This window comes from Mangifera indica, chromosome 17 (genome assembly GCF_011075055.1).
Source record: "Mangifera indica cultivar Alphonso chromosome 17, CATAS_Mindica_2.1, whole genome shotgun sequence".
NCBI lineage: Eukaryota > Viridiplantae > Streptophyta > Magnoliopsida > Sapindales > Anacardiaceae > Mangifera > Mangifera indica.
Genome location: NC_058153.1, coordinates 4,664,868 through 4,677,057, shown reverse-complemented (window position 1 = coordinate 4,677,057; position 12,190 = coordinate 4,664,868). Strand labels below are relative to the sequence as shown.

At 34.1% G+C, this 12,190-nt stretch overlaps 2 protein-coding genes across 2 annotated transcripts; both read right to left on the bottom strand.

Moving 5' to 3' along the window:
* Positions 1-25: 25 nt before the first annotated feature.
* LOC123200821 lies at positions 26-4,683 on the bottom strand. The gene is made up of 11 exons (XM_044616213.1): positions 4,364-4,683; positions 4,202-4,286; positions 4,002-4,070; positions 3,303-3,419; positions 3,037-3,228; positions 2,274-2,761; positions 1,981-2,080; positions 1,753-1,812; positions 1,563-1,655; positions 1,016-1,135; positions 26-662 (listed from the first exon to the last, which is right to left on the bottom strand). The coding sequence occupies exons 1-11, from the start codon at positions 4,621-4,623 to the stop codon at positions 339-341; spliced, it is 1,908 nt and encodes a 635-aa protein (XP_044472148.1). The 5' UTR covers positions 4,624-4,683; the 3' UTR covers positions 26-338.
* Positions 4,684-9,655: 4,972 nt separating this feature from the next.
* On the bottom strand, positions 9,656-12,190 carry LOC123200122 (alpha-aminoadipic semialdehyde synthase-like). The gene is made up of 10 exons (XM_044615254.1): positions 11,848-12,190; positions 11,669-11,755; positions 11,465-11,597; positions 11,200-11,373; positions 10,928-11,010; positions 10,696-10,803; positions 10,525-10,600; positions 10,266-10,437; positions 10,061-10,157; positions 9,656-9,980 (listed from the first exon to the last, which is right to left on the bottom strand). The coding sequence occupies exons 1-10, from the start codon at positions 12,094-12,096 to the stop codon at positions 9,810-9,812; spliced, it is 1,350 nt and encodes a 449-aa protein (XP_044471189.1). The 5' UTR covers positions 12,097-12,190; the 3' UTR covers positions 9,656-9,809.

Genomic DNA, 12,190 nt, shown 5'->3' with positions numbered 1-12,190 from the left:
CTTTGTAGAAAGAGTTGGTATGTAATTTCTTTAAATTATCCTTGTTCTATTCAACAATGCAATCAATTCCGCAAATCAGAAAGTTTATTAATACAAATCACTGCTGTAAAATGCCCTTAAGAAATTTCTCTTTTGAGAATCAATACACAAGCAAACATGACAACAGATATCTTCAATAATAAACAATATTATACAGGCACGAGAACCTGCCATGGCATTGGTCTTCATGGCGGAGATGTTAGAATGCCCTTAATCTGCAGTCGAATACAGAATTTTTAAGAACAGTTGAATCTCCAGGGTGGAAAATTGAACCCTCTATTAGAGCAATTTTACATTTCTCAGCTGTTGCAGTCTCGATCCTCCATTAGGAAAAGATAGCGAAATCTTGAATCAAATGGTACAATGGAGAAGCTTCGAGCACCAGGAAGCCTCCACTTCTGATTAGAGGAACAATTTCTAACCATGGCAGCATGCTCTTGGGAGAGGAATTGACAGATCCAATCTGGTAGCGATGAATCATCCACCGTGCCTTTGGCAAAACAATGCAACAATTTTGGCACCAACAGTTTCCCTTTATTGCTAATACCAACAGATGCTTGGACATAATCTCTCAAAGACTCTTTTAACAACTTGGTAACATTGTCCGGCCGATAAATTCTCACCTGATTGTAAAAAGAGACAACACCACCAAACAAGACTCCATGAGTAAAACAAACACATTTTATGATTCTAGTAGGCACATAACCTGCAGCAAGAAAATAGTTTCCAAGCATTTTGTGTCAATTACAAAGAACATAGATGTTCTCAATTTTACTACCACATAATTTTCCAAGTGCTAAATCCTATATATCAAGTTGGCTATTGAAGATCCTAGTTGTATTCAAAATGCAGTTCCTTGAGCAGGTATGTCTAAGTGGTCCACAGAATCGTATGGAAGATTCAGAGGTCGAATAATAAGAATTTTTTATTAGTTAGAAGCTTCATTACTGCAAGAATAAAAATCATGAGCTCTTACAGCAGGTGAAGAATGCATCCCAGAGCTCAGAGCAAAAGACAGGAGAGGCTCATGATGATCTATTGAATATTTTTTCAACTCCTCAGATGCCTTGAATTTCTGAAGAGCAAGAACTAGGGCCTGAAACAAAATAATAAGAGAAGATTATCTGTTAAATGACATTGCACAAAGAAAGATTCAAAATGTGCTACATGGTTGACAAGAAGCTCCGCATGTAACAAGAGAACAAGAGTGAATGTGACCACTAATTTCTTCCCGTTCTCTCACGAAAGGGCAATTCTTAAGATCTCCTATTTGAGTAAAAACATGAAGAAAGATAAAGCTAAGTTTGTGGTTCCCTAAATGCTTGGGAATGACAGTCCGCTGAATCATTGATCTAGAGCATCAATTGTGCCCAAGTCAACAGTCGGCCAGCCTGATGAGTAAAAAGCCCACAATTTGGAAGCAAGTCTTCTTATAGACTTTACCCTATTGACTATCAATTATTGTATAAAAAATTGGATGAATGAATGACCACATTGAACAAGACTGAATTACTGATACATACTATTTGTGGGCGATGAGCCGGAGGTTTCATCTTCAGAATGATGAATTCAATGTCAGCTGCAGTGAACGAGTGCCCTCCAACAGTGTAAGCAGCCTGAAAGCCATTGTGTCATTTATTCACGTTGTTTCACAATGGCAAATGGGAAGAAAAAATAGGAGCAATCCGGTTAAGAAAAACTAAAAAATCAGACCTTCTGAATCAATGAAAACAATTTCATTTCACTTGTTGGAACTCCATATGCTAAGTATGCCTGAGGAAACAAACACAACAAAAGCAAGTCAAAACAATACGGATTTTGAACCTGGAATTATCGTAAATAACTTGAGACCCTGCTAGAAGATAATATCTATCAACAGGAAGCGGGGGGAGCCAAGGCAAGAATAAGTTATTTGCGTCAAAAGTACAGAAAGGGACTTACATGCATAATCAAAGCATTATATAAGTTGATCCAAAATGCAAGCTTCTCATTGGAACTCATGCAAGATAGATCTACTCTGGCTAAATGCTCAAGGAACAATCTGTATGGAAAGCAAACAGGGAAAACAAATGCAATGGCAAGTCATATTTCTCATCGAAGGCAATTCTAGATAACAAAATCTAAGATGAGGTCATCATAAATGCTAAAATATCATTTCTAAAGAAAGTCCTCATCAAAAGTTCATTCAGCGGGCTGACAAAAGAAATTGATAATTTCAAAAAGAGATAGTCAACCTAAATCTTTTGAGAGCTGTAGCAGCATATTCAAGTTCTTTCTTTCCAACAGATAACCAAGAGACTTCAACTGCCAAACTGTAGTTTCCAATGTTTCTCGTCCAGTCCTCCTTTGTGTAAACCCCATAAGGATCAAATGGTCTTTCTCTTGCAAAGATATCAGAAGCATTTTCCATATCAACTGCGGGACTCCTCACAACGGAATTCATAATGGGTGATTCTGAGAAAGATGCCATAGAAGAATAGGAAAGGTGACCCTGAGGTGAAGATGGTGAAGCTATACACTCCGAGGAAGTAAGCTTGGATGAATCTGCTAAGAACAGAAATATATCCCTCATACACTGAACCATTTCTTCAGACAAGCAACAAGGGTGCTGCCAAAGATTATCCCCAGAGTGATTGTTATTTTGATCTTCAATAAAATCTGGTGATGCTTGAGTTTCATTAATTTCTCCCTCTACACTTTCCTCATGACAAGGTCTTGTAATCTGTCATAAAATACTGATTGTTAACTCTTAAATCTTTTCTTGGACATAGAGTAGCAGAGCCCTCCAAATAGACTAAAAGTACACAGTATGTACCCTATATTTGACATCTTAAGTAGCAGAACCAAGAGGTCTGACAGAAAAATTAAGGGGATATAAATACCAGAACATATTATTAGTTAGATTGGTTATAAATAATATATTTAACAAATCATCAAGTAATCATCTAAATACCCTAAATCCACTTGGGGTACTCAGGTAAGTTCTAAATCAAATACCAATTCTGGAAAGTGAGCTTGAGAAAAGTCGAAAATTGAGGGTTCAGTGCTGGACATATGCTTCAAATGATACTCAGCAAGACGACGCTCATTCCTCTCCTGACTAAGCTGGTATTGCAAGGAAACTGTTTCATGTTCAAGTTTTGATACAGTTATTTCCAGCACAGCTATGCTGTCCAAGAGATCCTGGGCCTACAATCCATGAAGAACCTAAGAAAAGAAAAAAGACATACCACAGAAAAGAATCCAAATAGAGAAAGATTGACCTTATTGGGAAGATGGCTGGGGGAATTTGACAAGGTTGGATCCGAGTGTTCAACAGCACTTGTTAGAGCTAATCGCAAGTCAATCTCTTCTTGTAACTGTTGTCGTAATTTCTTAATCTGCAACATCCATGTGATAGCAAATACTGAAGCTCATTTGATGGCACTCATCCAAAAATTTAAATCTAGCAGTTTAATACTTATCAAGAGTATGATATCAATCTACATATAGTTGCATATAGAGGCTAGCATTCTCGATGCCCTGGTAGAATCAGTTCAACAAAATAAATTAATCCACAACATCAAAGTTACTTACATTAAAAATGTTAAAATATCATTCTTTACTCAAGAGTGAACTAGAATAATTTGGTATCAAACTCCCAGTCACACTAGCAGTTTTATATTTAATCACCACATAGTAACTATATACCTAGTAAAATTTTGTCAGCTCGTCTAAGTCTAATGCAATTATCTAGGAAATGTCTTGAGTTGAATGATACAAGACATCAGAAATATAAAGCCAAAGACTAATCTAAACTCAGATACACATTTTTTCCTCCATTTCTGGGGATATTAAAACGAAAACATACCCACATGCACACACGAATGCACAAGCCATAGAAAAATCACAATCCAAAAGATGATCTGTCAACTTGAAGAAAAAGAAAAGAAAACAAGATTAGAGAAAAAGAACCCACTTACATCTTGCTCAAGCTGGTATTTGTAAAGACATCTTCCCCCTCCTCTTGTTTCATTCCGCAGCTTACACTCCTGGACTTACGGTATTTAGCATCAGAAAACATTTATCTCATAAATTAAAAAAAAAAAATACATTCCCCGCACTGCAAGTAGTAAAGGGTCTAAAACAAATTCCTCGAACAATCAAGAACCGGCAACAATACCTCAAAATGGGACGAACAAAGGGGCCCATCTCCAGCGGAAAAAGACCAACCCTTCTTCCACAAATATCTATGAATGGAACTTCCCCTGCAATAAATTCAACTTACATTAACACAAAAAGAGCACAAAAATAGCAGAAGAGACTGTTCATTGTCTTCACTTACAAGTTGATTGAGAGAACGAAACCACTGTTGCTGCTAGTACTAGGAGAAGAAGCATGATTATGTTGGTCGCAGTCTTGTTCATCCAGAACTTCCGCTTTCAGACAAAGCATCTCGAGTTCAGGTGACTTTCCAATATTCGTTGTTCTCAAATTTACATTAAGCAAAAATATTCGAAAAAGTAATGAAACGGAGGAACGAGCGAGTGAAAGAAGAAGACAGAGATAATTGGAAAGCTGGACCCCACTCTGACTGGGGTCCATCGATTGATGGATTTTCTAGGCGAGTCAGTCGCTTTCGAGAAGGAGTCACATTCACCGACAGAGCACACATTCAGAGTCAGTTTATTTTTGTATTTTATATGAGTAGTGTTTTATGTGTAATTTTTGACCATAATCTCGTGACTAAATAGTTACGTTTTATTACGGTGAAAATATATATTGTGTTTATGAATATAAAAATTAAAATTTATATTATACAAAATTAATTAATTGAATGTATTATCCTGTTATATTATCTTATGTTTTATTTATTAGATATGCTATTTTTAATCTCTAACACCTCACTTATCAACTATTAGGCTCAATTAATTTTTGGTTGAATGTGATATTAAGTTGTTACGCTTGGCTTAACTAGTTTTTGATGACTGGGTGTATTATTAGAGTATTAGATCTATCGTTTAACTTGTACTCTAATTATAAATGTAAAAAATAAAATATATATTATATAAAATTAATTAATTAACATTTAAATCTAATATATAATAATTATATATTAATATTTTATGTTGTATTTATTAGATATAAAAAATTTAAATAAAATAATATTTAATTATATAATAATATATTATTATTATATTCATAATTTTATTGGCAGTATATTTGTATTTTTTACTTTTACCTTCTTTTTTTTTCCTTTTCCCTTTTCGGAATTTGTAAACAATATTTATCTTGTGCTCGCCATGATACAAGGCCAAATTCTATGTCCCACCCAGACTTTGATAAATGTAATTCTTCTCTGCATTATGTTTGAAAAGATTAATTTCTTACCTATCTCTCAATTCGTTACTGTAAATAGTTTTGTTTAATTGTAAATTATTAATTTTCTCTTTTAATGAAATTAATTAAACTACTGTTAAATTTATTATTTTTCTTTATTCTATTTATTTTTCCTTTTATTTTCTTACTCGCTTCACTTATCAAGCCACCTCAAACAACACAATCTCGTATTATATTTGTCACCGTTAGCCATTAGATTTTCGTTTTCGGCATCTTAGTCGTTTAACTTGTTTTTATATAAACTATTAATGTCAATAAAAATGAAAAAATATATATATAACAAAGATTTTAAATGGACTCATTTTTTAAAATTCTTTTAAACCGTGAAATACCAACACTTATCTTTTAGCAATAAGTAAAAGGATGAAGACCTTAGCAAAGACCATTGTTGCATAATCAAGATGATGCTCATCTAAGTTGATAGATGGGGTAGAAGAAGAAAAAAGGGGAGTATTGGGCTTTATTGTTAGAACCATATAAAACAAAGTTTAACCATAATAAGAATAAGGATCCTCTTGCAAACATATGCCTATGAAACCTTAGAGCCAACTGAAGCTCAAACATGCACTACACAGAATCCGATTTAGCTATATGCAACAAGCAAGGAATTTAACTCAATGCACACCTAGCGCACTCAGCAATCTCACATGCGAGGGACCTTAGAGAAGCGCCACCAACTTTGGTGGGGGCATTGATTAGCCATGACCTCACATTATTAGAAATATCGAAGACAAATGATTTAAAAATGGTTCACTATAACTTCACTCTTGTTTGTCAAAGTCGATCACCAATAAAAAATTAATTTGTAAAGTTATTGAATGGATTATCTTTTGTTATCCTTCCACCTTCGTCATAGTACCCATTGTTGAGCAACCCATCTACCCACTACATTGGATAAAATGAGAATTTTGATGCTGATGAGGTTGAGAAGAAGGAAGAGGAAGAGGGTAAGAAGAAAGAAGAGGAAAAGGAAGAGTGTCTTTGTTTGGGCAAAAGTGACAATTGCAAAGGGAAGAAATTTTTTTTAAGTTCACTTCTCAGGAGAGGAAAGAAAAGGTTATATTTCACACATCTTTTACCTTTTTTTAATGGGTTTTTACCTTTTCACATTTCAGCATTGCCTTGGCTAAATTTTTTTAAAGTAATTTTTAATCACTTTTTTATGTCCATGCAAATTATTCTCTTACCCTTCCATGAATAGTTTTCATTAACCAAAAAAAGTGCTAGTTCTAGAAAAAAAAAAATCATCTATTGAAAACATAAATAATGTTTTTCATACAAAAATCAAGGTAAGTAATTAAAATAACCATAATTTGAGACAGATAACAATAAATAGCCAACTTCTTTTGTGATTATACAGAGATGACCAATAGATCAGGGTTGAAGAAAATCATTTCACATATAAATATGTTTTAAAATCATTTTTAACATTTCAAAACCGTATATAACTCGTATATCTAGTTTTTCATACAGACCCAATTTTTTGTCTACATATTTGGCCTTTTTGTTAAATTTGCTGGCTAAAAATAGGGGAAAAGTTAATTAAATATTCCTCTTCATCTTTAATTGCTTACAACATGAGATTTATTTGATTATGCAATGAAAATTGAGACTTCATAAATATACGATCGAAGGTTTTTTGATTATTTAGTTTTTATATAAAATAACTTGAAACGATATGATTTTCTTGATTTTGATGAAAATGAAAGCTTAATGTTAGTTTCTTACCATGTATGATTTGTAGTCCTATGCAAATCACACATGGTCCAAACACAAAGGTGAAAGGGTTTAGTGGAATTTGCTTTAGCTACATGTGATGCGCATAAAGGGATGTAAATGATACTTTCCATACGTAGGGAAGTGTTGAATTTGACATATCCTTGAATAGGCATGCAGATCTTCATACATGGTGTAGGGTAAAAATGAAATTTCCATGCATGTGTAATTTACACAAATATCCGCGATACACATGGTGGGGGCAAAATGACAAATTTCATACTGGGGATCACTGCAATTTTATATTCCCTTAGTTAGACAAGGTAATCATGCGTGGTGGCAGGTACTAAGATTTTCCTGCATAAATGTTTTACACAAGTGTGATGTGCATGATGAGACCTTATTGATATTTTTTCACTTTAGGTGGTGGCTGTTATTTTTTTAAATTTGGAGAGCCAATAGTATTTGAGTAATATTATATGTACCTAAGAAAATATATATCTATTTATATTATTTTATAATTAATTATTATTTTATTTTTAATTTAAAATTATTTAATTACATTATGATATATATAAGTATAGACTAAAAATAAATATTAATTTATTTATCTTTAGTTTATTTCAGTCTTGTGCTCATGGGTGATTTGACATGATGACTAAATGCGTCCAATCCAAATTTATTTAACATATTTGGATTAAGTTACCAAGATATTAGGTTCAAGTTGTTTAATTTGTACTCCGAAAACCATGCTTAACTCACTCACTATACTCATTTCAAATTCATGCCACATTAAACCGATGAACGCTTTAGCGTGTGTACATGATGTGGAACCAAACACTCTATTATCAACATAAAATTGAGCACACATTATTTTATTTTTAATATTCTTAATGAATAAGGTTTTATCGAGAATTTATTGATCTTTTAAGATCATATTTGTATAGAACGTAGCGTAACAGTATTTGTTTTCTTTTTTGGTAACCGAACCCTACTTGTATTTGTTTTGTTTTAATACTTCTAAACTCATATTCTTCACCATTGTAAATGGGCAGTTGGTGTTGTGAAGAGGTTGAAATTATATTTGCTGCTATTCGGGTCTTGCTTTGTTCACCCATTCAAATTATGACTGAAACGAAGCTCTTATACAAAAGATGTTGTACTTGGAGGAGAAAGATAAAAAACAAATAAAAGCAAACAAAGAAACCTTTTTTTTAAGAGAAGTGTGTGACAAGGTTACATATAAATTAACGAAATATTTTTTATAGGCTTACACAAGTAACCCAATTTCTCAATTTTTCTAAAGCTTTTACCCACTCTTTACATACCCTTCATAATTGGGAATTAACTTAAAAATAGAATTCATAAGCATGACATAAACTCAAATTTAAATATTTTCTTTGAAAGTTTAGATGTTTCACCAATTTTGTTAATTCCTAAGGCCGACTTATTTGGTCTTATTCAATAAATGATTTTGAATCACTCTTCAAAATACACACCATGGAAAGAGTACTCAAGAACAATTGTAATGCAAACTGAAGACAATGTTGTGATAAAATCCAACTGGGCAGTTAAAGTTGAATGGCGATTTTTCGCTTTATAGATTGTTGTATGTAGAGAATGCGAACACTGATCTTGGTACCAACACATCAAATACAGTGACATGGAAAGGATACAAGGCGACAAATTATGCAAGCTAGGCCAAAATGTTTAGAAGCTGATAATTTTTTTTTTTCTTTGGTAATCAAAGACCCGCCCGTATTAAATAGACGGGTAAACCCAAAATATAATGATTAGAGTAAATCAAATTTTTACAAACATAATAGAAGTTGATGTTTGTTTAATTGTCTATACATTAAAAAGATTTTTCTTGGGTGAAGTCCCTCAAGTTTTATGCATTTCTGTTGGGCATTATCACAAAACTTTAATGCATTTTCCATAAAATATATCCACCATGTCGTTTGTAGGAAAGTTTTTTTTATGTGAAGATTGGTGTTATTTCTACACCTCATTTAACTCTAGGGGATAATGTGGGTGTGTTTTCTGGCCTTTCAAATTTTGTTCTTGGATTAAAATACGAAAAATGCTATCTGGAGAAGAAATTGACAGGTAAAGCAACTTTCATTTTCGCCTTGCAAAGGTTGTTTTCATCAATTATTTTAAACCATAAAAAAAGTTTCTAGAGATGAAATTGACATGCAAAGCAAATTCATTGAGATAGAAAAAATATTATGGGTGAATGTTAGAAGTGTCGTCCCACTTGGGTGTTAGGAAACAATAAAACTATACGTACTCATTTTGAATATATAAATGGGTACACATTTTTTATATATTATTAAGTGATCGGGTGATTTTGAATTAAAAATAAAATAATACTCAATCGTATAATAACACACATAAATGTGTACCCATTTGTGTACTCAAAATGGGTATACATAGTCAAGGCACCATATTAAGTTAATATGATAAAACATATTAAGTTGACATCCTAAAGTTAGCAGCAAACAGGGCACCATGGCCATAATAAAAAACCTTTCCCTGCCTTTGTAAGATAAAATATGATCAATAATAGTCAAAGCTTATTCCAAGAATTGATAGTCCACTCAGTACATTTGTTGGATTAGAGTCCATTGATAATAACAGTAATAAAATGTGTTGCCAATCAACTTCCCTTCTTACTTCATCCCAGAGTTTCGCATACTAGAGATATATTCATATAGGGGAGTTAGTGTTCCTTCATGAGCTATACAAGCTCTTCTCAGATTTGCAGGTAGCTGTGTGATGTCTGCTGCAGAAACCAAATCACCAATGAACTGGGACAGTAGGCCTCCAAAATGCTGGGAAGCCTTTTCACATTAATGGAATGGCATGTTACATGTTCATCGTGAACCTTAATAAAATGTTTCTTAATAAATTAGAATGATACCTCTTTTGCGAATTCTGTCGGAAGATTGTCGACAACCGAACATATCACACCGTTGCCCTCCATGTTATGATGATATGAATCATTGATGGGATCATATCTAGCAAGTCACAAACATTATGGTGTATTTTAAAAGCTACCTCTCCATTTAGCCCAGAAAAATATGCCTGAAAAATGACATAAATCCATACCAGTAATTAGTAAATACCTGAAGAAGGGGGAATCAATTGTTGTGCACTGGTTAATGATTTCTATTGAGCCACCCATGTCACAAGTTAAATCAGAGATTCCAACGAGGGGACATCCTTTCTTCGCTAGATCTTGAAGCTGCTGGGTGCTCAACAACCGGGGAAATTGTCTTTCCCAGTAAATACAATTAACTGCCAGTGCCAGAGATAAAATTTGAATATGGACATATTAATTTATCAAAACAGGAAGATCACCAAAGCTTGTAGATTATCACATACCAATAACAGATGCGTAAGGGGCTATTCTTTCATGGAAGATGGGATTGTAGTTTTCTGGATGTGCATAATAGTCATCCTAAAAAGGAAGAAGTTTAAATCTTAGCACATTGGTCTTTAGCATTCATACTTTCCAGTGAAACACAAAATCCAGGACAGAAAATTGGGAGTTACCTTGTCAAATGCTTTTGTAATATCTTTGTGTTCAACCATGTGTTCACAAGTCACAACACAACCATAAACTTGAAAGACCCTCTTTGATGTCCTTGAGGTTTCCTTGGCCTAAAGGCAAAGTTAGCACTTATTGATGAGATTAGTCCTAAGACAATATCATGTATGTAAAATAGAAATTATGCATCAGAAAAGTTATTGACAGCAAGCAAATATGATGTCAAACTTATCATACCTTCTCAAACAGTTCTGCCAGTCCGCCTGGGTCGACAAAAGTATGGGGAAGAAGCTTAAATATCTCTTGTGCAGCAACAGAACCTGCATAATAAAATGACAAGGAAGAAAAGAACACCATAAATATGTAAACTAGAGTAGCCATTTTAATAGAGCTCAAATCCTATAATGCTTGAAATTCTTCTCTAAAACAGCAACATTTGAATTGTTTAATTGAAAATTAACATTACGGATAGTTGAAAAAAGAAGGAGTAAATTGCAGTGCTACATCACCATTTCCGGAACCAGTGAAAACAAAGACTAGAGGACAGATTCCTGAAGGCAGTCCTTCTTCTGCAATCTCTTCACCCACAGAAATTACAGCAGACTTGGCAGCTGCCAAGGAAGAATACATGTAAGCTGCTCCCAGTGTGAGGAAAGGTGTCGAATATCCAAGATTTAGGTATCCTGAGAATATAGTTTCAAGAGTTTTCATCCTGAAAAAACATTTAACCATGGATGTCAAGCGTTAGGAAAGGGATTATTCAAGAGAGCGTACGGTGTCCTAATCCTTTCAATAAGTCAATCATGGCAGCTCTACCAGCAAATTTCCCAAAAGCAATTAACCTTTTCTTCCCCCGGTTCCCTTCAACAAGCTCGTAATCAAACAGTGACACCCTTTCTGCTAATATCTACCAAGACACCACATCATAAAATTATAATGTATACTGAATTCGAGGAAAAAATTCAATTAACTCTTAACCTTATCCAATAAAGGCATGTTTTCAGGCTGAGCCTTATGCGTATGAGAGAAGAAGCCATAAGCCCGATTAGGAAGAACCATCTCTAGCTGCAATCAATCGAAAAGAAACAAAAGAATTGCGTGAAAGCCAGCTCTCAAAGCATTGGATATTAAAATATTAAGCAGGGAAAATCCACAACCTTGGGCTTTTTGATGCCCAAGATAAGGCCACATTCTGACAAGTCATCTGATACAACACAGCCAGCATCCTCATACTGTGAATCACTAAAAATCCGCTTTGTTGATGGCTGCACAATTATCCGATCCACTCCTGATTTATGTTTGCCGGCAATTAGAAGACGAGCACAGTGTGATGGAGTGAGAGGTGCTCTTCTTTCCCACTTATTCGAAGTCTCAGCCAGAATGCCGACTACTCCATTGCCAATCATCGTCTTCGACGCTTATTTTCCTGTGTTCTTCTGTGACCATATACAGATTAGAACAAAGTTTCCTTTTCGGCCAAAGGCCCACCCAAAGATTGAT